Source organism: Ambystoma mexicanum, chromosome 2q (assembly GCF_040938575.1).
Source record: "Ambystoma mexicanum isolate Mex_15411 chromosome 2q, UKY_AmexF1_1, whole genome shotgun sequence".
Taxonomy (NCBI): Eukaryota; Metazoa; Chordata; class Amphibia; order Caudata; family Ambystomatidae; genus Ambystoma; species Ambystoma mexicanum.
The window spans coordinates 1174906727-1174933159 of NC_090924.1; the positions used below are offsets into that span (position 1 = coordinate 1174906727).

Below are 26433 nucleotides of genomic sequence, written 5' to 3' on the forward strand. Positions count from 1 at the left end.
GGGAGTAAGGGAGGAACCATGACTCAAGCACAAGATGTTCATATAAAAACCCAAATTTAGGCAGGCTGGGAGTCCAAGAACTGATGAAATATTTATGGGTGGCCTAAGTGGAAATTGTGTTTGATTGGGGTCTAGATGTGGGACATACGCATTGGCGAGACATCGATCAATCTCTATCCCCTGTGACCTTTTAATCCCTACTATTCTTAAGCAAGAAAGTCGGATGAACCACAATAGACCTCGTTGCATTTATTTATTTTATTTACATTTATTTCAGTGCACCAAGTCCTCAGGTATCTAGGCGCCAGTTACAGGAAGTGCATGGTACATATAGATTGGTAACATGATGCACTGGAGAGCCACGCCTCATGGAAGGGGGGGCTGCGTCAGGTGTGTACGATAACAAGCATGACAAAATAGGTGCACATTCTGGGAAAGCCACGCCTCATGGAGCGGGGTTCTACTTCAGGTATGCACCATAACAAGCATGACAGAATAGGTGAGGGTGCACATTCTGGGAAAACTGTGCCTCATACAACGGGGTGCTACTTCACGTATGCACGATAACAAGCATGGCAAAGGCAGATAAGGTGAGTGCATCAACTACTATGGAAGTGGTATTGATGCACGGCAAAGTACACATTACAAGTAGTAAATACATTACATAAGAGAGGCTTGGTTAGAACAATGCAGCTGGTCGTGTATAAATAGTTAGGAATAGCAGTGAATAATGAAGAGGAATGTAGTCCCATCTAGATAGGAAAGTCCACGTGTTGGCCAAAAAGTATTGGTTCAAACGGCAGTCTGTTTTAGTGGCATGTTAATGAGAACAGCAGAGAGAACGGTTAGAGGGGGGCGGAATGGATCGGATCAGGTGTGCAGGGGGAACAGTCTTCGGTAGAGCGAGGCAAAGATATACTTTCTTAGCAAGGCACAGAGATGTGATGGGAACAGTATCAGATAAAATCGCAGGGGCCCACATGAAGCGGTCATACATGGACTTAATGATCAATAACCTCTCACAATTTCAGTAGTTGGCTCTCTTGCAGGTTCGATCTCCAGCAGCTTGAATTGAGGAGCCCTTGGAAGTTGGGCTCTGTGCACTGGGGCAGTGATCGCTCAGTAGTTTGTCGATGATGTTGATATCGGCGTCTAATTTCTCATTGCCCTCAAAAGGGGTCCATGACATGTCATGCTGCAGCTTAAAGGCACTGAGGAACTCGTGGGGCATCTGGGTCCCCAGTCCTTTGGTGAGAGGATTGACAAATATCTCTGGCCACTTGTTCTCATGTACAAGTAGTATATATTTCCTGGTTTCTTCACAACATTATATGCTGTATGATGTAGATCTGCATCCCTTTTTGCCTCTCCAAAAACCTTTGGCGCCTGCTCTTGTAAGAAACAACTTTGCCCTGCAATTGTAGTCAGTCTATTACGAGCATTGGCTCGGAAAAACTCATCTGCCTTCTACACCTGGTGAGTGGGGGCTACAAGGTCTGATGGATCGCCGATTCGATTTGTCTGATAGGAGCTAACTTGAGTCCACTTGGGTCAGAGCTGCTTTCCACCAGGGCAACAGTAGTGATCGTCTTCACTTCGGAGATGCTCATTTCGAGAGTTCCACTTAAGCTACACTAACAGATTGTGTAAGAGCCGTCTGATGTGCGTGGAAATTACACTCTACCACTGGGGTACGTGTTTATCGCATCTGGTGTTAACAACGAGCATTGGCCCTCTCTCACCACACATGCAGAATCCTGACATCCCACCAGGACGCATTCACACAGTGGGAGCAGGGTTCACGCTACTACATAAACACTAACAGACAAACCCATGATATTCGATGAATGTAGGCTTGTGGTGCAGGAATCTAAAGATATAGATACACACAGCCCAGACAATGATCTTCAGCCAGCGAGGTGGCCAAGGCCTGAACCTAAGTGCCAATCGGCCTACAGTTTACCCTGAATGGAAGCTTGGGTAAAAAGAGAATCACTAGGCTTTACCAGTCCTTACAGAAGGATTCCCTAGAGGATCCCCACCCTTACATGAGGAAATGGGCAGATGAATTTGAGGTCCCCATAACTGAAGAGGACATGTTAAGCATATGCTAAAGGGCAAAAATCCTATAAATGTACCCTAAAAGGAAAATGCATACAAAATGTATTTCAGGGGGTCCCTGACTGCCCACGAGATCCATAAAGCCAAGACGGAATTTTGAATTTTATTTGGATTTAAGTCAAAGAGCCCTCAACAAAAACAATACTGAGCGGTACAAATCAGGGGGTAAAATAACATGATAGTCCAAATGTTCAGAGGAGAGTAGGTGGTCCTTAAGGCCTGGGCAAAAGAAAGAATAGGAGGAAAGAGAGCAGGAGCGCGTTCCAATGAAGTGGGGCATAGAGAGAGAAAGAGAGAAAGCCGGATTTGGCACAAGGTGGTCGGGGAACTGATAAAAGGTATTGAGATTGGGAGAAGGGAGAACAAGAGGCAGAGCAAAATAAGAGCAAAGTAGAGAGATAAATGGGACCAAGACTTTGAAGAGACTTAAAGACAAGATAGGGGAAATTGAACTTAACACGAGAGTGAAAAGGTAGCCATCGAGGAGAAAAGAGAGCTGAAGAAATGAAGTCACGAGGGGTAAGCAAATAGCAAAGGTGGATAGAAGAGTTATAGATGTTTTTTAGGGGGCTTATCAGACAGACAGGAAGTCCAAAATGAAGACAAGATCAATACAAGAGATAAGAAAAGATAAGAGAAGAAATTAGCAACTTAGAAGCATGAAATGTGAGAAAAGAACAGACATTGTTTGTATTAAAAAGATGAACCCTGCAAGAGCTGGAGAGAGATGAGATGTGGGCAGTAAAAGAAAGCGAAGAATCTAGGTCTACGCCTATATTACAGACGGATAGAGAAATAGGAAGAGAGAAAGGAGGAAAGGAAACAGAAGCAGGAGACACTGGAGGAGGGATGGTTGAAGTAGGGAAGAAAAAACCTCTGCCCTAGAAGGATTAAGAATGAGGTAGTGATCAGCCATCCATGATTGGATAGCCAGGAGGCAGGAGGTCATGGTAGCGTGAATGGAGGAGGAAAAGGCAGAAAAGGATAGAAAAAGCTGAGTGTCATCAGTATAGAGGTGGTGAGACAGACCAAAGGGTGACATTATAGAGGTAAGAGGACAGGCGTAGAGGAAGAAAAAAAGCAGGTCCGGAACCACTGGTCCCATCGGCAGTTTCCCTCCCCATGAGATCCACCCACTAAATACCACCCTCAGGGGGACTATCGCGTAGTGAAAAAGTTGCAACAAAGATTTGTATCCTGCCGAAATTCCTGGGCAGTTGAATCTACTCACTATCTGTCCTTGGGTCTTAGTTGCCCCTAAGTGCCCCGGGGTGAGGTGTGCGTGTGCAATCTCCATGACTACCCTAAGATGACCTTTTGGGACTACAATTTGGGATCGTACGACACCTTCCAAGGTTGTATCTCCCATATAACATAACCACCGTTTGAGGGAAAAGAAGGGTGCATCTTTCTTCCTCTCTTCTTCTGATACCACTTTCTGGAAGGCTTTAGCTAATATGGTGTCATGGCCCAGCAAAGGCTAGATCTGGCATGATTTCAATTTCCTCAGTGTTTGCCTGTGGGGTGGTTGTTTCTGTCTCAAGTTCCTCTCCTATGTCTGCTTCACCAAACCCCTTTCCCCTCTATCTGTTTGCTCTTGGCCAGGGGCTTCTAGCAGGTCAGGAAATCCTGCTTTTTTAAATATTCCTCATGCAATCTTATCTCCTATCTTAATGTGATAAGATTGCTTTCCATTGTTTTTAAGGAGAATTTTAATGTCTCGCCTATAATCGGGTCCACCACCCCAGCCAGTACATACAAACCATATTTCCAGGCTAACCCTGACTTGGATGTTAGCCTAATATAGGTACCCTTGGGAGATGACAAGACTAGACCAGTAGGTATAATGCGCCCTTCCCCTGGTTCTATAACCATTTCCTGCTTACTGGATAAGTCAAACCCAATAGACTCCAAAGTGGCCAATAAGGGGTTGGAGCCCCTATGATTAAGTTTGGTAAACTTTAGGGTTTCCCCGGTTATGGTCAGCCAGGTTAGATCCTGCTTCTAACACCATATGTAAGGGCGCAGAAGTACAAGTCTGACACAGAGGTGGCATGTTTGTTGGCAAAGAAAATCTATCTTGCCCTATATCTAAGAGGGGTTGTCCTACTTCAACAAAAAGACTAAGGAATCTGTCAGGAGGTCCAATAAAGTGAATGTCCACCGTCCTGTGTCCAAACCGATTTCTGTCCCTTACACTCTAGATCAACTAAGGAAACACAGGGTGTTTTCTTGATCCACAAGGGGGCTTCACTCGTTCTGGAAGCCAATTCAATGTTCAGTTTTAATGAGGAAACACAAAGAGTTGGTCTATTGAACTTAAAAGTTCTTGAAGTTGGATACTCCTCCAAACATATACAAACAATAACAGGATGGATGGGGAAGTGTCTTCCTTTCCGTTTTCTTTCACAGTCTTTCTTATTTCACAAAAGCACAATTCCCAAGTATCAGCTGAGAGTCTCTCTCTTCCCCGTTTCTTTTTCCAGTTCCGAAGTGTAACACCAAGTCTGGTTCACTATCCTGCCAGACTTGTCTGTAGATCTCTGTGTTCAAGAAAATGTCTCTTCTTTTAGCAACGGGGCCTCAACCCCTTATTTTAACTTAACACACTTCTCTCTCTCTTCTTCTCCTTCTCCCTCTGCCTCTCTATCTCTCTCTCTCTCGTCTGGGTACCAGACCTATCTGGGTTTCTCAGGATCTCCCCGACATGCTGTGGGCCCCAGCCCCTTGGTTGCGTGCTTCTCCGACCCTGTGTTTCTGGGGCTTCCCCAACTTTGTATGGGTCCCAGCCCCTTATGTGCTGTCTTTCGAGGTACTGGTACAAGGGAGATGGGGTTCTTCAACCTTCGCCCAGCCACCTCCTTCATTATCCTTTATCTCTACCATCCACTACTGTGACCCATGTACCTTTTATGGCATTACCGGCTTGGTCAAGTAGCTTAGCTGAGCTGTTTCCTGCTGCTACGGACATCCACACCTTCCAGCGGTCTCTATGTACCCTTGGAGACTTCCCAGGTCTGGTCCCTCACTGCATGTGTTTCTTGCTCTAGACCGCATGGTCCGACTCCCGGTCTCTTCCGGGCCTACGATTCTCCAGCCTGGATGACGGTGAACACTGCATGTGTTTGGTGAGGCTCTGTTAGCCTTTCCTGTTATCTTCGGCGAGCCTCCAGCTGGTTCTCGGTTCCTCCGGGGAGAATCAGACAAAATACACAGTCCGTCTTCCCTTTTTATCTGTGGCCCTTGCTCTTGTTGACTGTACCACAACCTTGTGTTCCACAGTAGGCTTTTTCCTCCTTGCCTGTTCTTGTTCGTGTCAGTGGTTATATGAACTCCATCTGGGTAGCCCTTCCTCTTCCTCTTCCCAGTGTGGTCTGTGTGGATTTTGTCATCTACTCTACACAAATATATAGGCATGTGGGGGACCACAGAGGACCGAGTGGGATAGAGGAAAGAGGGGACTGAAATGGAGGGGTGCACACCAAGTTCTCCCAAGATAGTCATCACTGGTCCCATAGAGGGTTTCCCTCCCCATGTGATACACCCGCTTAGTACCACCCCCAGGGGAACTATCGGGTAGCGGCCTCACCACCCTGGCCTCATGGGAAGGGGCTCTCCCTATGGGAGCAGTGACAATACCCTGGGATTCGTCACGCATGACATGAAACCGCCAAATCACTAAACTCTCTTTTTTTTAACTCCTCTGCCGTTCTACCCAATGAAAATTTCCCTAACAATAATTGCTCCAATCAGCTGCTTTTTAAGAAGAAAGTCGGGTGTTGGGTTTGCCGTTTCCCAGCACAGTGATTTTATGTTGGGCTATTTTGGCTATTTTTAGCTGACATTTGGCCTATTTTTGATAGCAGATCTCTTTGTTTGCCCTCACGAGGCTGCCTTTCTAAATACAGGCCTTCACCACACGACCCCTCCTCTACCCTCATTCACTCTACCCCAACCCGCCCCATACTGTCTACCCCCACCCTCATTACATTTGCTGGCTGAGTTTTGTTTGGGATATTTTGGGGTACTTTTGACAAGTCCTTCTGAGGCTGCTTTGTTCTTCATGTATTTTGCCCCCAACTACCTGCCATCACCCATCACACCCCCAATCTCTATAAGCACACCCACTCACCCACCCCTACCCACCTTACTCCCACCCTCTTAAACCCCATGCACCCTACCCCCACTATCTCTACCCAAGAAAACCAACCCACCCTACCCCACTCTCTCCCCCCACTCTCTCTATCCCACCCACTCTAGTCCCACTCTCTCTACAACACCCAACACATCCTCTCTATCCTACCCACCCAATTCCCACCCTATATGCCCTCACCCACTCTACCACCAACCTGACTACCCCCACCCACTCATCCTAACCCCACCATCTCTACCCCACCGTCTAGCCCCACACCCACCCAACCTTTCCCTGCCCTCTCTATCCCCACTTACCCTACTCACCACCCTGTTAACTGCCCCCACCATGTCTTCCACTAACCTACCATACCCCACCCTGTCTACCCCCGCTCACTCTACCCTCACCCACCTTACCCCTACTCTCTCTACCCCACTCTCTCTACCCCCACCCATTCAACCTCCACTCCCTCTACCCCAAGCACTGTACCCCCACCTACCCTACCACAAATCTCTCTACCCTTGTCCACCCAACTCTCTGTACAACACACCAACTGACCCACCCACCCCACTCCTTCTTTCTACACCCTCTCATCCTTCCTCTCACACTGTTGCTTTATTTCTAACCCTCTCACTCTCTTTCTCACCCATATTTCTTCATGATCATCATCAGTTGCACCTCTCTCAATCGTTTCCTCCATTGCTCTATTCTCTTTCCTTCTCATTCTCTTGCACACCTGCGCCCCTTATCAATTCCTCCCTTGGGGAATTGCACTCCCCTCCTTGCACCCTGCAGCCTATAAATGCAAAATACAAAGAACAGCAGTAAATGCCAAAACTGTTGGCTTTGCCAATGCATGTTGATGACAGGGAGAATAGTGGCATGCTTACACGAGGAAGGAAAAGATGCATTCAAAGAGAAACATTAAACAGCCGTAAGATAAGAGTGAGGAAGGAATTGGATCAGATGATGGGCTCTAGCTAGAAGAAGGGCAGTGTCAGAGTTAGAGAATGAATGAAATGAGGATATACAAGCAGAATGAGAGAGGGAGAAGAGAGAGAGAAAAATAGGAGAAATAGAAGATTAAGGATTAATCCTCTCTTTGGTGGAGAGGCTGCTGGGCAGAGGGAGATTTCATCCACATGTGCTAGGGGTGCCAAACTGCCCAAATATTATGGAAAGAGGTCTGGTGCCACATCAAAATAATAATGAAATGTGGCCTCTCACTTGACCCGTTCATGGTAATGATGGGGAACAGAGACCCGGAGAATATATATCCCATGACAATGTATCAAGGGTCTTCCAAACACTTGTGATAAATAAATACCACAGGTAGACCAAGAAGGAGCGCACACCGGGCAAAGAGTAAATGCTGTTTATTACAGCTGGGCGAGCACAAATGAAATAGAACAGTGAATCTTGATTTATTTATTTATTCGCATTTGTTGAGCGCGCAGCAGCACGGAAGAATCGGAACTGATTTATACGAGCCGACAGCTAGGCATGCAGCAAACATTAGTTTTATACTTCGAATACAATGGTCAAGGCATTAGAAACAGTGCCAGCTTGAATGTTCATATTTTTCGGTGTTCCCATGGAACACATTGGCAAAACTACGTCATATCCTTAGTGCTAAGCGTATGTTAGTGAACCATGATTGGAGCTAACAGGTCAACATCACCTTCCCATGTGGCGCCACATTGTTTCTCACACCTCCCAGGGACAATTTTCAATTAGTAAAATAACATTTATGCTGACCACTGAGACTTTATTGTTCTGCCATTGGTCAGCACTATTGCAGAAGAGACCCTGCTTCTGGTGGGAAGGAAGACATTCACACGGCACCTGCCGAATAACGGCCTTTGCAGACCTGCTGGATACACTGAAGGCTGGCCACCTCCCAGGGACATAGAAACTTACCGTCTGATTGGTGCTCTCAGGCACGCGCTCTCTGCAGGGCTCCCATTCCCATTTCCACCTGCCAAAAGGCAGTTGTGGCTATGTAAATGGTTCTCTGGCTCAGGTCCACTTCCCCTCTACCCCCGAATGCCCATGGGATTGGTTTGCTGCCTTGGCATTACATTACCCAGTGCTGTCTCAGCTGCCCAAGTCTGCTCATGACGCGCAGCCTGAGCTTCGTCTCCCTCCTCCCTAATCTGTGGTGTGTTGGTCATGTGCTCAGGGCAGATTTCCCGGGTGAGGCCCAACCTGGGGGCATCCCTGCTAAGTGTGTTTAATTGGGATTTTTCCCTATCGCGTAGTTAGTTGCATAAGCTTTTCGGATCGATGACGTACACAGTACAACCCCATCCAAGTATTTCCCTGTGTGGCCATCATTCACCGCATTACTACAGTTTGTTTGCATGGCTGTGTCCTACCCCCCACCCCCTATGAGTTGCCCCATCCCCTCTTCCCGAAGATGGTAGGTACGCCCCCTATTTAGCACTGATTTAGCACCTTCAATACAACAGGATCCAGACCGTCACTTTTGACTCATTTACTGCAAGCAGCTAAACTCACAGTGGCACAGCAGTGGAAAGACTCAGTGGGTTCCTCTATAGTTAAATGGTGGATCAAAATCTTGGAGGTCCTGGGAATAGAGAAAATGTCTTCACTAGCCACCAACAATGTCTGGATGCTTGGTCCCCCTTCACAGATTATGTAAAACCAGGGAGCCCTATTTTTCCAAACCTCCACTGGTGAGAGGTTTTTCTTTGATTTGAGACAGATCCCTCACTACGAGTGACCTTCTGGCAATGTAAAACTGCGGTCCTAGCAGATAGTAACATTGGTCTTAGGCATGAGAATATAGACTTTAAAGACTGTGCACACCCATAGTGTAGTTTCACTGTTATAATGGTTTTCTTCAATTTGTATTATTGCTCATAATATGTTTTTGGATACAGATGTCAAAATCATAAATAAAGACGTTAAAAAAAATGTGCGAGGAGGAGTTTGACTTTCCCCATTTAGCATATTCTGGGGGGGAGTGGCCACTAACAGGGAAGACACCTTGCTTCCTCTCTCATAGCAGAAGAAGGTAAGGGTCCCTGATGCAGACTTAACACTACATTTAGGAAAGTGTGAATGGCTGGAATACATCTTCACCAGAAGCACAGCTGAGTATCCACCAAGGAAATGATCAACACCGTGTCCTTCTTTTCTTTCTGACCTATATTGTCTGTCTTTACCCCTCGCCCCATGCCCTAAGCATTCCGAATAGTCTATACTCCTAATTGTACTCATATATTGTACTGCATTGCTCACACTACTTGCTGTACAGCTCAACGTTGCTTCACAGCTACTATTTGTAATGCTCGACAAGAGTAAAGAACAATAAATAATTGCACATTTCCTAAAACAAGTTGATGGATGTTAAGGATACCAAGCTTTTAAAATAAAAATGCTCTCCATTGGTTAGGGTAAGAAAGCAACCCTTATTTCCTCTTGGGGCCCCTTTACCTGCCTTCTGCAATCTATATATCAGATCACTATAGACGTCTGTACAGCTAGGCATGAAAAATGTTAACTTCGAATGTTGATGGCCAGATGTACAGTGATATTTTCTTTTAACTTGTGCAGTGCATTGTAACTACCCCTTCTGATGCAACCCCGTTGTCCCTTGGCTGTGACAGTGGAGTGGGCTGGCCACCTCCGTCCAATCATCGGTCCTGCATGCCTTTCTTTCATTGATGTTTTCTGCCACTTGCCTCACACTTTATTTGAACGTGTGGGTGTCCGTTCAAATATCTCTTGCCATTAATAGGAATTGTCTCTTTGTATTCTAGTTACTTATGTTATTATTATAAAAGACCAGCAGCAGATGTAGGTTTTTCCTCACAATGCAGTCTTCTTTATAAAGCCATGACTACTGGAGCAAAACCTAGTACAAATATACACTCAACCTGAATAGACAAGGTCCTTTCACATATCTGCCCATTTCAAGAGGACTGCGTGGTCTGGTCCCTTGGTTGGGATAGAGGGATGTGGGGGCTGGGAGAGAACACGGACTATGTGATATTTGCTCTGGAGGTGCTACATGTTGTAACCTCGAGGGCCTCTTCTCCGCTCCCCGCTTCTGTGCGAGCATCTGTAGGCCCACCACTCATAGACAACCATCAGCTCAGTATAGAGCAATAGGTTCCGAGCACTGGCAAGCCCAACACGATTGCAGGCTGCGAGTCTGACAGAGAAGTTCAGAGATATTTTACTCCATGCACATGTGGCTTATGAGGCCAGCTGCAAACCACTGCTTTATGTACACAGGAATGCACCAAGGTAAGGATCATGATTGCCAAACCCAGTTAGAAGGACTAGCGAGCAACAGGGATGAAGAGCGACTATGACAGTCACCCGAATCAAAGTTGGTGCTTTGGTGGATTCTGCCCACAGAATTGCAGAACGCGTAACCTTAGTAACGGAAACGATAGCCAACCACACCAAGATTGAGACACGGAATAGCACCACTCAACAATCTACCAATGGAATTAATCAATCCCTGCAGGCAGCCTGCACGAAACCATAATCCCAGTTAATGGCCCAGTGCCCAATTTATAAAAACAAGGCCAGGTCTTGGGTTAGGTGTGGAAGTTTGGAAAAGGAACGAGAGAACAGAGCAGTGCGAAGGCGAGCAGGCGAGAAGAGAGCAGGGAAAGGTAGCGCAGTAGGGGGTAAGACAAAGAGGAAGGCAGAAGAGTGATGATGGGCAGGAGCAATGAAGGATGGCAGGAGAGAACAGGAAGTTGGAGAAAGGACCCTCAGACCCACGAGTGCTTCTATATGTTCTCCTGACACTGCACACACAACGTGATTTGAAAACATCTGCGTCCAAATTCTGTGAGGTTTACACATCTGGAATCATCACCTGAGCTGAATGACACAGCGAGAAACCAGATGCACAGTTCATACCATGAAGTGTCTTTGTTGAATGCAAATTCAATAAAAAGGGGCAGCTATTTAAGAGGGAATGAATGCACTAATATAGTTGCAGTGGCAGACTCAAAAGCACCACTTGCAAGTGTGGCAGTAGTACACACCTGAAGACCTGTCCCTCCCACATTTAAGAGAAAGGGGACAGTCGGGGGTGCTTTCTTTTAATAATTATATATGGCTGTGTTGCCGAACATTTACAGAGTGCCTTCAATCCGCATCTGCCTTTCTGATACCAAAAATGAGTGGGATTCAAATCTTTGATCAATGAAAGATTAGACCACGAGCAAACCATAGCAAATAATATCGACAAACTATCGCCACCCATGTGCCAACAATGGAGAAACCGGAATAACTGGGGGTTGTCAGTGATCGTAAAACCAGTTCACTTATTCATTCCCTGAAAAAAGGATGCCTTCCCATTTCATTAGTATATTCAATAATGTACTGCATCACAGCTGTACGGAAACCTTGTCCACCTCATGTCCACCGCGACCCATACACAATGTCTTCCAGGTGGCTAAGGTTTTCTGAACACTCTCTCTTGTAGTCATGGACAAAGAGATCTGGGGCTCTAAACATCAAGCCCAGGTGGGCGACTTCAACTGCTATCAAAATTAACCAGAACCCTCAGCACGAAAATCCACTGTGAAAATGAAACTTGCAATTCGTATAACAACCGAAAAATAGTTCAGAAATAGTTAACACAGTTATGCACGATGTTTAAAACGTTGATAGTGTAAACCATGACGACCTAGTTCAAGTGTGTGGATATTGTTAAACATTTGTTTTTAAGGATTTTTGAAAATATGGAATTTAGTATGTAAAAGGTTAGCATTATATAGATCGAAAAAGTATTAGCTTTGCTCAAATGTGATTGTTACTTCTTTAAAACCTCTAGGAACTTTAGAACGTGTTCTTAAACTACTGATACTTGCTTAAAACCATTTAATACACAAGAATTAGTTTTGGTTGATGATCCAAAGACTGCCACCTTTTCCTTCTAACCACTAAAAGGTCTTGAACCATGTCTTTATTCATCACGTTATCAAGACTTGCCCATTTTCATTTTTCTTTTATTTGTTTTTAAATGATCTGCAATGCTGCTGAAATATGTGTGTTGGCTCGATGTGCCAGTGTAACATGGCGACAATTGCTTTTGGCAATCTTGTGCGGCTTTAGACAGGATGCCATTCAATGATCCTTTGGTTGTTATCTAGCAGTGGTAGGAAGCATGATTTACTGTACACCCTTTTACTTTTTTTGATTTCCTCCACACGTGGGTGCAGTTTGACCCCTTACTTCACCTTTGGATCTGATAATTGCATCCAACTGATTTTTGTCTTTCTGCTGTAGGTAAATGGTATCCCTGAAGAAAGAAAAGTGACAGAAGCAATGAATTTGTAACGCGATACTACTGAAGTCAAAACCTCTGCCTTCATGTTTACCTACATATTTTACAGATATTCATGCACACCCAGTTTCATTCTTTTCTCATCACTTGCATGCATGAGCTTTTCTACATGTGTATGTATCGTGCATGTCTACAGAGTGGATCTTATTCTTGCTTCATAACAAAATCTTTTCATCCAATTGTGATGTATTTTTTGTACCATGTTGAACAATTTGTATAAACACTATATATTTGTTAAAAAAATGCTGTTGAAAAATAAACATATTAATACAAGAACATAAGAGTTTGCTTGTGTCTAATATCCGATACTGCTTATTTTTTAATTGAATGCATTGGTTTGATCGAGTGCCAGCATATGGCCTTGTATGGCTTCAGAGCACTGTGACTAAGTTCCTGTGCTCATTATGGAGACTTCTAATGGGGTGACCAAGGTTGCTGCTTACCTCCACAAGCCAGAGGATGATACCAGGGGTGGAATGGGGATGATACTCTGTTCCCTGCTTTTAGCTCCCTCCATAGTGCAGGGTAGAGTCATAGGGGCAGCAACAATCACATGACATGTGTATGATATGGCAAAAACACCCCGTGGCTCAAGAGCGGTCCACCACCCCAGTCTTTTCAGAAGCCCTATGACTCTTAATACAAATCCTTCCCACAATCTATGAGACTTTTTGACTGAAAACAACTCAAGGCGAACAATGAGCACTCGGCACAAAAAAAAGCTAACCCGCACCACAGCCCGTTCAGGTATGGGGGGGGGGAGTTTGAAAGTTCCTGCAGGTCCTGGTTCATGGACCTGTAAAGACATCTGAAGTTCGAGTACCCCTTCAAAGCGGTTAGTGGAGTGAGTTTGTGAATGCTCATGGACCATGAGGCTAAGACTGACAGCTTCCACAAGCAGAGGAAATCTAAGGTACACAGGAAAACGCCAAGCATTTTACCAGCCCTTACCAACAAATTCACATGGTGGCCTTAAAGAAGTAGCACATCGCCGCTGATCCCTGCTGGCCCTGACAAAACGTATGAAATTCAAGATGGCAAACACACTAGTTAAAGGCTCTGTAAACCTTCTCAATTCATTTGGAGGCCCAGCTGAACCTTTGTGCCCCACCTAATTCCAGGCGCTCACTAATATAGGAACATAACTGTAGGTACACAAAGAGTCCTGGACCTACTCCAATGGGCGCACATACTGATGCACAGACCTTACAGTACTGCACTACTGCTAAAAGATGCCAGTCCAAATTCTTGCTCCGCACACTCTGTACAGCACTCTGCTGCTCTCGAGCTAGGTACGCGATTCAAGCAATAAAATAAAAATAAAATAGTCCATACCAGGAGGAAGGCTATAACAACCCAGGATCCAAATCAGGCAGTGTGGATTTTTCAAGTAGAATCTACTGGTGATATTTCAGAGACAGTTGGAGAGAAGAAGGAGCCTCGAAGGAGCGAGACGCCTCAAGTGAAGCAGGAGGAGTCTTGATAGAATAAGGCGATTGGGGCAGAGCAGATGTAGGGAGAGGAGTTTGGCAGCTAGAGGGGGGAAAGGTGGTGGAAGGAGAAGATAAGGAGGGGGTTGGAAAACCAGGAGTAGGTTAGTGAACAGGAGGAGTGGATGGATAGAGAAAATCAGACCAGGGGGAGAACATCAGAGGAGGTTGATTACATAGCAGGAGCAGATGGAGGGAGAAGATAAGGAAGTTAGAGATCAGGAGGAGGTTGGTGAAGACCAAGAGGAGGCGATAAAGGAAGGAAAAGCAAAAGGTTGGGAAACATCAGTAGGAGGTTTTCAGAAAGCGATGACAAGGGGAGATCAAGAGGATGTTGGAGAAGGTCAAGAAGAAGAGACAGCAAAAACCTAAAAGGTTCAAAGTGGTCAGTTGCGTCCAAGGCATGGTGTATGGGAAAGACCCTGGTCCTAAGAGGTAGCACCCATAACGTCGAGGAGGGCCAGCATAAAGAGAGATACAGGAGGGGAGATGCCCTCAATCTAGGAAATCACTGAACGTGTGCTTGTTTGGTGGGAAGCTTTCTCAGATTTGAAAAATTCTGAAGGCAACACCTCACTGCCTATGAAAATACTTGGTTCCTGAATGCTGACCCTATCTTCCCCTCAGAAGACTGGTAGAGAGAGAGAACAGGATGTAGAAAGCCCTTAAACCATGAGACCGGGAGAGAAACCACGCTGTGGGAAAGCCTTAAACCAGAAGACTGGCAGAAAAAAGAGACAGTATGGGAAATCCTTAAGCCAGAGAAACCCACAAGGAGAGAGGTAGAGGGTGTTTAAAAATGCTAAACCCCAAAGCAGGCCAAGCGCTTGCCACATTGGTTGCTCAACAATACACGTATTGCTCACAAGATATTCGGGCCGATTCATGGAACAAATGTGCGCCGAAAATTGTGGCGCAAGCATGAAAAAGCAAGCGCATGCGTGCGATTCATGTAAGGCCCTGCGCGTGTTTACCCCAGGATGTGCGCCAAATCCGTGGGTGGCGCACACGGGCGCACACATCACTGCAACATCCTGGACGCCGTGCACGACACACACAGGGAAATCGCACAACGTGTAGCGCACACACCAAAAAGGGTACGGAACATGCCAAATGGGGAACGCATGAAAATGAAGGCGTAACTGGGGAAGTACTGCTGGGAAATACACGGAACGCCCACACGCACACGAACAACATGTATTCATGGAATCGAATACAGTAAACCCGCGCCTGCCAAAAGACACGCACAGGCGTGAACACGTCTGCCACACGAAGGCAGGCGGAAGCGTCCCCGCGCAGTATAAAAGTGCGTGCAAACAACAAACACGTGTATACAGCTACGATGAATGTCCCATTTCTCGCAGCACTGATCATGGGACACCGCAGGAGGAGGAGAATAGCCAGGCCCTGCATTTTTTTGCCCAGGAAGAGCATTTTTGGGATGCCTGATGACGAGGTCACTGGCAGATATAGGTTTCCACCCCGTATCATCGTAGACCTGGTCACTGGGAGGATTACCTCAAATGACCCACATTGTGCTCCCAAGCACTGAGCCCCTTGGAAAAGGTGCTCAATATCCTGCATTTTTTGGCCACTGGGTCATTTCAGCAGACAACTGCCATAGTTGGGGGTGTCTCACAGGCCACGCAGTCATGCTGTGTACACCATGTGTTGGCAATCATGACTGCGTGCCCCTCAGTCTGCAGGCCCTTATACATGCCCAGAACACCCTCAGAAAGGCAGGTCATCGTCCAGGACTTTTACAGGGTGGCACACTTCCCCAAAGTGCTCGGTGCCATAGATTGCACCCATGTGGCCCTACGTCCACCTAAGGCCACTTAGCACATCTATCGAAACCGCAAGCACTGGCATTCCACCAACGTACAGATTGTATGCGATGCCAATGGAATCATCATCTCTATCTATGCAAACTATCCTGGGTCTACCCATGACAGTTTCATATACAGAATGTGCGCCCTGAGCCGGGACCTGGAAGCTGGGAAGCATGGCGACACATGGCTCATTGGCAAGTACAAATGTCTGTTCACATGCATGCATGTCACACACAGACAAATACACAAGCCCAACTAATGACAACCATCCTCACCTCCCCAGGTGACAGTGCCTACCCTCTGAGCAACCACATGATGATGCCAATACAGAACACCACCACACCACCCCAGGTAAGATACAACGCTGCCGATATTGCAACCAGGGGCATAGTGGAGTGCACATTCGGAGTGTTCAAGTCACGCTTCCGCTCCCTTGACCGGTCTGGCGGGCAGCTACTATATGCACCCCCAGTAGTGTACAGGATCATTGTGGCAGCATTTGTCCTGCACAATTTTGCAACATGGCAGGGCGTACCAGTGGACATGGTGGTGCCCCCACATCCCCAACCACAGGCACAGGCGCTGCTCATGGGAGGGGAAAGGGTATGTGGCGAGGCAGCCCGGACCCAGCTTGTGGCCACATTTTTCACCTAAACTCCTACCCCGGTGGAGTGCACACATGCCTGGCACATACCAGGTGACAATCGATGATGACAAAGAGACAGTCAACTGTCACCACCTTACCACCCTGAGAATGTTGCCATGGAAGTGCTACATTGTGTGCATCCCTAGCTCCTTAAACATAACCAATCCTGTGTGAACAAAAGGAACACATGCAAGCTGTATATCACACCACCCCCCTGCAAAACAGGCTATGACAATCAGTGGTATGTCCCCCAAACCCTCCCAACCCACATCACCCTTGTCGGCCACACCATGACATGGCATGCAACAGCAAAAGAGCAAACCAAAAGCACAAGACATGACCAATCAGATACGAAGTGACACGTGATAAATGGAAAGAGGTCTGAGGCAATCACACCTGACATGAAATCAGATGAAATGACTGACCAACAACCTCCCACACATACAAAGTCATACATAAATGCATGTCACCAGCGGTACCATTAACAAAAGACAGAATGCCTGTTGGCATGCACATTGGCCAATCCAAATCCGCAAATCCCAAACCCGTGTGCTGTGTGTGTCTCCTGCGACACACAGCACAGTGAGCAACCATTGTGTTGGGGATACACCTTGAGCATCATATAAAAAGGACAAGCAAAAAAATAACCTACTGACGCATGTACACGATCCCCAAATGATAAGTCATCATGCACTGCAGGGACACAGTATGCCAGAGAAGGCAATCTGTGTGCACGTGTGGGCATGGAAGGGTGGTTGTATGTGTGGTGGAGCATTTTGTAAGTGTGTGTGCCAGTAGGGACATGCACTCAATACATGCATGTGAAATCAAGTAATCCTCAGTGTCCTGTACACATCACATGTGAACGTTGGCCATGTGTACGCCCCAGTCTGTCAAACCACAACAATCCCCTGCCACCTGAAAAGTAAACCCAACACAGGAACAGCCATTGACCAGCAGAACACATCATGTACATAGTACCCCACAATGAGAATGTCAGAGTGCCAAAAACACTGTAGCCCAGGCGTACTGTCCGACAACAAAAGGCACTCCCTCATTACTCATCACCATCACCATCAGAAGAACTGTGTCTGGTGTCTGTTGGCTTCTTCCTTCTAGTCTACATGGCTTCACGATCCCCCTACCCCTTGGTTTCCTTGTTCTACCTTGCGTGTAAATAGGGTCCAGCCCCCTCGGAGGCCACCTTGACTGGTAAAAATACCAAATCACAGAGAACTCCAAGGAGCCAAACCCCCAAACCAGGGTAAAAGCCTGTAGCCACCAAAAAATCCTGGAAGAGTCTTCAGTAGATGACTTGAAGTCGCTCAATATGGCCAAGCACATGTCTAAGCAGAATGATAGAAGAACTCCCAAGGTAGCACAGTTTAACAATGGTTGTATAGGATGGGCTTTTTACACCGACCTATTCGCTCCCCTGAAGAAGTTCCTAATACCAACCCCCAAAAAATAATAGGTATAAAACATGTTGGGCAACTACAGATACTAATGCTAAGTATCTATTAGAAAACAAGAACTGTATAAAAGGTGCACTGTAGGTACACACTGACCAAGGCACTATTAGCAGAGAAAAATAGAGCTACCTGACACCAAAATTCTCTGGTTTTGTTAGTGTGGTTTCGTTTACTAAATCATCAAGGTCTAAATAACCCTGAAGTGATTGTTATGTATATATTTGTAAGTTTAATGTGATTACAGTATCTATAAGAGATACAACCATTTTGCACATTGTCAACCAACTGGTGATTAGCACTAAGCACTTTTTTCTTAAGCACTGGTCACTTTGTGAGTTTTTAGGTGTTTGTTTTTAAAACCATTTTGTATTAAATTAAAATGTACTTGTTTTTATGAATAACTATTGAATTCTTTTTGAATTCTCTATGAACTTCGTCTTGACTTTGTTCGAATTGATGTTAATGTGTGACAATCCCAGAATTCTCCAGAGAAGTGTTAGTCCAAACCTACTAGAGGCAGAGGAGCCGTTAATGTTGTTGTAGCATTTTCAGTACACAATAATCAATGAGGATGCAACAACTGGTGGGTAGTGTCACAGCTCCGGTCTCCAGGTGCAGGAGTGGCACGAAGCCCTTACCGAAACCTTCCGACGACGAGATGCAGCCCAACAAGGTGTTGTGAATTTTTCCTATGATGATTTCATATAGTGGTAAACTAAATATCGAAACAAATGAGGTAATTATGAAGGGAATGAAATCACCCCCTCCGCAGTCTGGGCACCTGCAAGGTAAAACGTACACAGGCCTCCGGGACCCCGGCAGGGAAAGAGGTTTACGGATCTGTTGTTTGGATAGGCATCGGTATTTAGGATAACCGGAAAGAGGGTCAGGAGAGGGGAGGTGGATGGGCAAGGGAAAGTAGGCAAAAGACAAAGTACAACTATTGACAATTACACATACTCAATCAGAGAAAGCATGTACATCATGCACATTGTAAAAAATGGCTCAAAGGCGAGCCAAAGAGATACTTAACTCCTGGCATGGCCAGGGGTGATAGGCTGCCTGCGGGGTATGGCCAGAAGTGAAGGACTGCCTGCGGTGCACCCCCAGAATACACTTACCCCGCTCACGCCAGCGAAATTGCATGTGAAACTCCACACGCACTCCTCGAAATACACGCAAGCAGACCATCCACCCTCACCATGACCGCAGGCAGCCCTTCACCCCTGGGCATGCCCCACAGGCAGCCCTTCACCCATGGCCATGCCCCGCAGGCAGCCCATCACCCCTGGGCATGCCCCACAGGCAGCCCTTCACCCATGGCCATGCCCCGCAGGCAGCCCATCACCCCTGGGCATGCCCCGCAGGCAGCCCTTCACCCCTGGCCATGCCCCGCAGGCAGCCCATCACCCCTGGGCATGCCCCGCAGGCAGCCCTTCACCCCTGGCCATGCCCCGCAGGCAGCCCTTCACCCCTGGCCATGCCCCGCAGGCAGCCCATCACCCCTGGGCATGCCCCGCAGGCAGCCCTTCAAGCGCAGCCCTTCACCCCTGGCATTCCCCGCAGGCAGCCCATCACCCCTGGCCATGCCCCACAGGCAGCCTATCACCCCTGGCCATGCTCCACAGGCAGCCCTTCAAGCCCGGCCATGCCTCGCAGGCAGCCCTTTGCCCCTGGCATGCCCCGCAGGCAGCCCTTCACCCCTGGCCATGCCCCGCAGGCAGCCCATCACCCCTGGGCATACCCGCAGGCAGCCTATCACCCCTGGGCATGCATCACAGGCAGTCCTTCACCCCTGGGCATGCCCCGCAGGCAGCCCTTCACCCCTGGGCATTCCCCGCAGGCAGCCCATCACCCCTGGCCATGCCCTGCGGGCAGTCCTTCACCTTTGGCCATGCCTCGCAGGCAGTCCATCACCCCTGGGCATCTCCCGCAGGCAGCCAATTACCCCTGGGCATGCACCGCAAGCAGCCCTTCACCCCTGGGCATGCCTCGCAGGCAGCCCTTCACCGCAGTCCATGCCCCACAGGCAGCCCACACCACATGGGGTACTTTTTCCATGCGAATTTGCTGCTGTGAGCGGGGTACGCATAATCCGAGCAGTGCGCAGGGAGTTTTCCACGTGATTTTGCTGGCGCAAGCGGGGTTCGCGTATTCTGAGGGGTGCGCGTGGAGTTTTCCACGAGATTTTGCTGGTGCGAGAGGGGTACGCGTATTCCGAGGGGTGCGCAGGCAGTTTTCCACGTGATTTCGCTGGCGCGAGTGGGGTACACGTAATCCGAGGGGTGCGCAGGGTGTTTTCCACCGATTTTGCTGGTGCGTGAGGTCTGTGTGGCGTTTCTAGCACGATTTCATGGTTGTGGGTGCTGTATGCTGGTCCACTGGCCTTTGCGCTATGTACGGGATTTGTGCAATGTTTTTGGCGCACGGGGCGGGTTTGGTGGCGTAACTGGCGCTGCTGCAGGGTCACTGCGCTACTCTGCGCCACGGCTGATGATAAATGTTAGTATCCATGAATACGTTGTGCGTAAAAATAGGTTTTGGCGCATGCGGCTGGCGCAGACTGGCACACGCTCCCTCTGCGCGCCACTTCCGTGCCGAATTCTATGAATTACCCCCATTGACTCTTACTCATAAGCGTGATGTTGGCCTCTACCTTTCTCGCTGCATTTAGAGTGAGACATCTTGCCGAACATTGCGCTTAAATGATGATGACCGTCTTGAAATGAGTCGCTGCAAATTGCATCGGACCTGCACCACTGTTTGAACATGTTTCTCCAGCTCTGTGGAATTCTCTGCCATGCACTTTGCGCGGTATTTCAACTGGACAACTTCAAGGCTGCCGTAATAACCTTCCTATTTGACAAGTAGTTTGTTGTGTCTCTGTAATTTTCGGCCCTGTCTTTTTTGCTTGATTGTGTTTTTTTTTCTTCTTGTTATATGTATTAGCGCACTGAGGCCCTTGGGCGAGTTGCGTTCTATAAGAAATAAATAATAATAATCATAATAACAACAACTGAAGGATTTCACAATAACAAAAACAAAAGCTTGATTTAACAGTTCAGCTTGCTTGTGTTTCCAAAAGAGCAAGTGGTTTGGCTAAACTGGATAACTTGAGAACTTTTCAGAGCTGGATGTGTTGTACATTATGGGCTTGCGCAGTGAAAATTGGTGATGCTTTATAATGATGGAGTGTAAACAGTTTCTTGATTTGATGCCCAGAGTGGGTTGGGGCATTTTCCCAACAAGAAATAATTGATAAAAATAACTTAAAATAGTACTTCACTCTTGTCTCCTCTCTCATCACATTCCTCACAGAGCTATAGTTGCACTGACATTTTGGCAGGCTTTCTTACCAAAGAACTTTGTTATCTTAATGAAATGTTTAAAGCGCTGCTGCGATCAAAAGGTATCCTGGCACTTTAGGCTGTCAAGGAGCGGGTCGGACATAACGAGGAATGAAAGAAAAGAAAAAGAGGGTGAAAAGCCAACATAGATTCAGGAATTAAACAAAAAGTTTTCAAGGCTTTTCAAAAACACAGATGATCAGCAATGTTCCTCAGGGGCGGCAGTTGAGAACTCTGTGCCACCCACCATAGATTTTGCGAAACCGAGGAACATGAAGTAATGAAATATGTAATTTATAACACGCTTGTACACAAGTGTTCCTAGGTGCAACAAGGCAGGGGAGGGAAGACAGAGGGATGAAAAGACAAACGATCTTACTAGGCCTTCTATCATTCAGATCGCTCAAGTGCGATGATGTAAAGTGCAGGGCGAAGGGAGGAGGGAAAGTGCCAGGGAGAGGGAAGGAGGGAAGTGCAATCAGGGCAGCATTACTCTGAGTAAGTGCAGCCAGGGCAGCACGGCTCTGGGTAATGCAAAGGAGGCAGGGGACAGTTACAGCCTCTAAGTGTGCGGTAGGCCTGATAATGGAGGAACCTGGTACCCAGTAGATTCTGGTGGCAGCCAAGAAACCAGTCGGTGAAGCAGACAGGTAGGTCAGCAGGGGTGGAGAGAGAGAGAGAGAAAGCGGAGGAGAAAAGGAAGGTCTTCAGCTGCTTCCGGAACTTGAGGTGATCTGGCTCAAGTTTGTGAGGGGCATGGAGGCCATTCCAGAGTGAGGCACCTGCAGAGGAGAGAGATCTGCCCCCACACTCTGCCTGGAGAAGCGTCTGACCCTCAGAGAGTTTGAGGTAGCTGAGCGAAGGGCTCGAGTAGGAAGGTATTTTGGAAGAGTTAGTTGGATGTAGTGCGGGCCCGGGCCCCAGAAAGACTTGTGGATGATGCAGAGGGTTCTTAAACTTATCATTGCAGCCACTTGCAGCCACCAGGAGCCAGTGGAGAGATTTCAGGGCTGGAGAGATACAGTCTATGGGCTTGAGGCCAAGGACAAATCCCGCAGTCCTGTTCTAGATTAGCTGCAAAGGGCAGAGAGTAGAGGAAGGCAAATTGAGTAAGTGGCTATTGCAGTAGTCCAGCCTAGAGAGGACCAGGGCTCTGGAGACAGCGAGCTTCTGGGGGAAAGTGAGAAAAGGAAGAATACCTCTGAGGAGGTGCAGCTGGTAGTGGGACTTCTTGGCAAGGTCTACGATGTGAGTATAGAAAGAGAGAGTGGAGTCGAAGATGAAATCAAGGTTTTTAGCCTCACGGGAAGGCAAAGGAAGAGGTCCCAAGGATGGCGGCCAGGGTGAGAAGTGGGAAAGCAGGAGCAGGGGTCCCAATTAGAAGGATCTCTGTCTTACTGGCATTAAGGCAGAGATCATTGGAGGTGCCCAATCCTGAATCGCAGATAGACAGTCAGGAATAAGCGAGAAAGAAGAGGAAGCTGAGGGGAGCCTCAAAGCGAGCTGACTGTTATCAGCATAACACTGAAAGTTAGAGCAGAATGTAGAGATCAGGTGGGCCAAAGGGGCCAAGAAGACATTGAGAATCCAAGGTCAGAAGACAGAGCCCTGGGGAACACCACATGTGGAGAGAGAGGCAGTGGAGAGAAAAGACCCAAGTTGGACCTCAGAGTGTCAGTCCAGGAGGAAGGAGGTCAACCACTCCAGGGCCTGATCCGTGATGCCCAGGTTCTCACTGAGTCATTTCATCAGGGTGGTGCGATTGACCGTGTCAAAGGCAGAGGAAAGGTCAAGGAGAATGAGGACAGAGGAAGGCTAGAATCAGGATTACTGAGCAGATCTTCACAGGTGTTCAGGAAAGCAGTTTACATGCCTTTGGCTGTGCTCAAGCCAGACTGATGGACATGGAGATAACCAATAGATTCAGTGTGGAGTGCAAGCAGGGAGATGCCAGCTTTTCCAAGAGTTTGCCCAGCAAAGGAGTGATAGAAATTGGGCGATAGTTTTCCAGACAGGTAGGATCGGCAGAAGGCTTTTTAAGGAGGGGGTACACAAGTGAGTGCTTGAGAAGAGAGAGGAAGGATCCAGTGGTGAAAGAGAGAGTGCAGAAATTGGACAAGGCTGGAGCGGGGATGTCAATGTGGTCCTTGATGGTTCTGGAGGAGCAGGGAAGCACTTGTTTGGATGACACTTACATAGGTTGGATTTGTCTGGAAACATCGTCAGGTGTTGTCAGAGAGAAAGAGGAGAAAGGAGGAGGAGAGGGAGAGGTGGCCAGAGGGGGCGAAGAGAGGTAGAGGGAGCCAAAGAGGAGACAGAGGAAAGGATGTCCTGAGTTTTAGTGGTGAAGTGAGAAGCCAGAGCCGTGAAGAGGGCCTGGGAGGGGACAGGAGAGGTTGAAACTGCCAGCTCCTTGCCAATTTTAAGAGTTTGGCCATGGTGTTAGAGGTTGCAGAGACACAGGCTAGGATGTGTATTCTCTTCTTGGACAGGATAGAGTCTCTGTATTGCCTTTGGAGCAGGTGGCAGGCCAGTTTGTCAGAGGATGCGCCCACAGCCTTCCACTTCCTCTCATCCAGCCTGCACTTGGGTTTCAGGGTGGCGAGGTAGGAGTCATTCTAGGAGTTGCACTTGGAGGTAGGCTTCAGATGGATTCCCATGACGGGGAAAGGACATCCAGCGTGTTGGAGAAGGAAAAAGGTTAGAGAGGGATGTGTCAGAGTGTGAATCAGCCGTAGGCGTAAGAGGAGAAGAGAAAGTAGCAGCAAAGGCATCCACCGACACAGGCTTTCTGAACCAAATGACTGAGAAGGTAGGTGGCAGTGCTGGGGTAGGCTTAGCCTGAGGGACAGAGAGTTTCAGGTGAAAGGAGAGCAGGAAGTGGTCAGTCAAGAGAGAGGAGTGGTGAGAGGGTTAGAGAGGGGGAAGTCTGAGGAAATGAGAACATCCATGGTGTGACTGGCAGAGTATGTTGGACAACAGGGTACAATGGAAAGAGAGAGGGTGTTGCAGAGGTTGTGGAAGAGCCCATATGAGGGATTAGAAACATACAGGTGGATGTTGAGGTCTCTGAGGAGAAGTTGAGAGGTAGAGGAAAGGAGAGGAGAGGTCAGCCCACTCTGAGCGAAAGAGGGCAACCTGGCCAGGTGGCCAAAAATGGCGGCCACAGTCAAAGAGAGGCAAGGAGAGATAGAGATCCTGCCAACCAGGCATTAAAAGAAGGAGTAGGCCTGCATAGGAATGAGACAAGCAGGGCTATTCCACCTCCGGGTCAGTTGGTTCTGGGTTCAGAGAGGATCTTGTAGCCATCAGGGAGGATAGCTCAGCCGCAACGTGTTCACCTTGGAAGCAAGATGACGGAAGCAACACAGGTTCGTTCCCCGGGTCGGTGCTTAAAAACCTCTGGGGATTTAAGCGTGTTATAAACACGCAACTAAGACAAAAGAAAAATTACTGTAACAGTGCCTCGAAGCCCGCGGGCTGTGTGAGTGCTTTAAAAATGCAAATAAATCAATTTAAAAAAAGAGAGGAGAGTGTCAAAACTCGTGAGAGATGGCAGATAGCAGTGAACCATGTCAAGTGAGAGCAAGGACAGCCAGGTCAAGTTCTTTGAGGAGGTGGCAGATGTCAGAGTGTTTGGCAGCTCAGCAAAAGTTAAGAGTAGCGAAGTGGAGTAGGTTGCCACATTTGAAAGATTTCCGGGGTGGTGTACAGGCTTGATGTACACCCAGCGGAGGAGGTGGAGGGGCCCGAGAGTGGGCAGAGGTGGTAGCAGGAGTTGGCATAGTAGCCAGAGAGGAGGAGGAATGTGCCAGAGAGGTAGCGGAAGAAGGATGTGGCAGAGGTACTAGGTGGAGTAGCAGGAGAAGGAAGGAAGTTGTTAAGATGCAGGAGACACCTATCAAAAAGGAGGAGATTGGGCTGCGGGCCCTGGACCAAGACAGTGCAACTCAAATAGACATTAATGATGATCTTGGAGGAGTGTAAGGAGGCCAAGAGGGCCTCCCAGTGAGTGCCACCATTAGTGGAAGAGGAAGAGATAGGAGAGAGAGCCAAGACCATATGAGAGGTCCATAGGTCTTGTGAGAGAAAACAAAGAGGATGTCAGTGAGAGACTGTCTGGAGGAAGCACTGGTGTAGGTATCAGCAATTGGAAGGCCTTGGTTGGAGACCCGGATATCCCTTGTGAACGTCTTCCTTCCAGACTTAGTGAGAGAGATAGGAGATAGAGTAGCCGTTAGAGAAGATGGGAGAAACAGAGAGCTCCATAGGGGGTGCAAGGAGGAAAGAAGAGGCGGGAGAGAGTGAGAGGGAGAATGGAGAAATGCCCCGCACAGCGTAGGATGCGAAGGGGGGCACAAATGAGACAGCACACAAGAGGAGCACGCAGGTTACGCACAACAGTAGAAATGGTACCCCCATCTGGGACCTAGAGAGTGGGAGAGCGCCTGAAGGGACACAGTGCACAGTACAACATTAACCACAGATGAATGGGGACCTAGAGAGTGGGAGAGAGACTAATGGGAAACAGTTCACAGTACAATAGTAACCACGGATGAAGGGGACCTAGAGAGTGGGAAACAGCCTAATGGGGCACAGTTAACAGCACAACATTAACCACAGATGAATGGGGACCTAGAGAGTGGGAGAGAGACTAATGGGAAACAGTTCACAGTACAATAGTAACCATGGATAAAGGGGACCTAGAGAGTGGGAAACAGCCTAATGGGGCACAGTTAACAGCACAACAGTAATCACAGATGAGGGGGACCTAGAGAGTGGGAGAGAGCCTAATGGGGCACAGTACACAGGGCAACAGTAACCGTAATAGAAGGTGACAGAAAACGTACAGCTAACCGCTAAAGGGAGTCCCTAGAGTTACGCAGAGACAGAGTACTTTATGTCAGATGGTTAGGTGGAATTACACACAAAGGCTGGGAAGTTAAATAGAGAGCAGTAGTGGCTGCTCCCACTTCCCACACCTTTATTTTTTTCAAACATGTTTTATTTAACGTACTGTGAGTACAGAAAAGAAATATAAATGAAAGGC

At 47.7% G+C, this 26433-nt stretch overlaps 1 protein-coding gene and 1 pseudogene across 6 annotated transcripts in view; one reads left to right on the top strand and one right to left on the bottom strand.

The window, feature by feature from the left end:
* The window catches only part of SGCE (sarcoglycan epsilon), a 449332-nt gene extending 436455 nt beyond the window's left edge, over positions 1 to 12877 (top strand). For all 6 annotated transcript variants that reach the window (XM_069648569.1, XM_069648566.1, XM_069648564.1 and 3 more), the window contains one exon: positions 12539 to 12877. In XM_069648569.1, the coding sequence (XP_069504670.1) occupies positions 12539 to 12555 (17 nt within the window). In that variant the 3' untranslated portion in view covers positions 12556 to 12877. The remainder of the gene's footprint in view (positions 1 to 12538) is intronic.
* Positions 1020 to 1667, bottom strand: LOC138570345 (uncharacterized protein C1orf50 homolog; annotated as a pseudogene).
* Positions 12878 to 26433: the final 13556 nt, after the last annotated feature.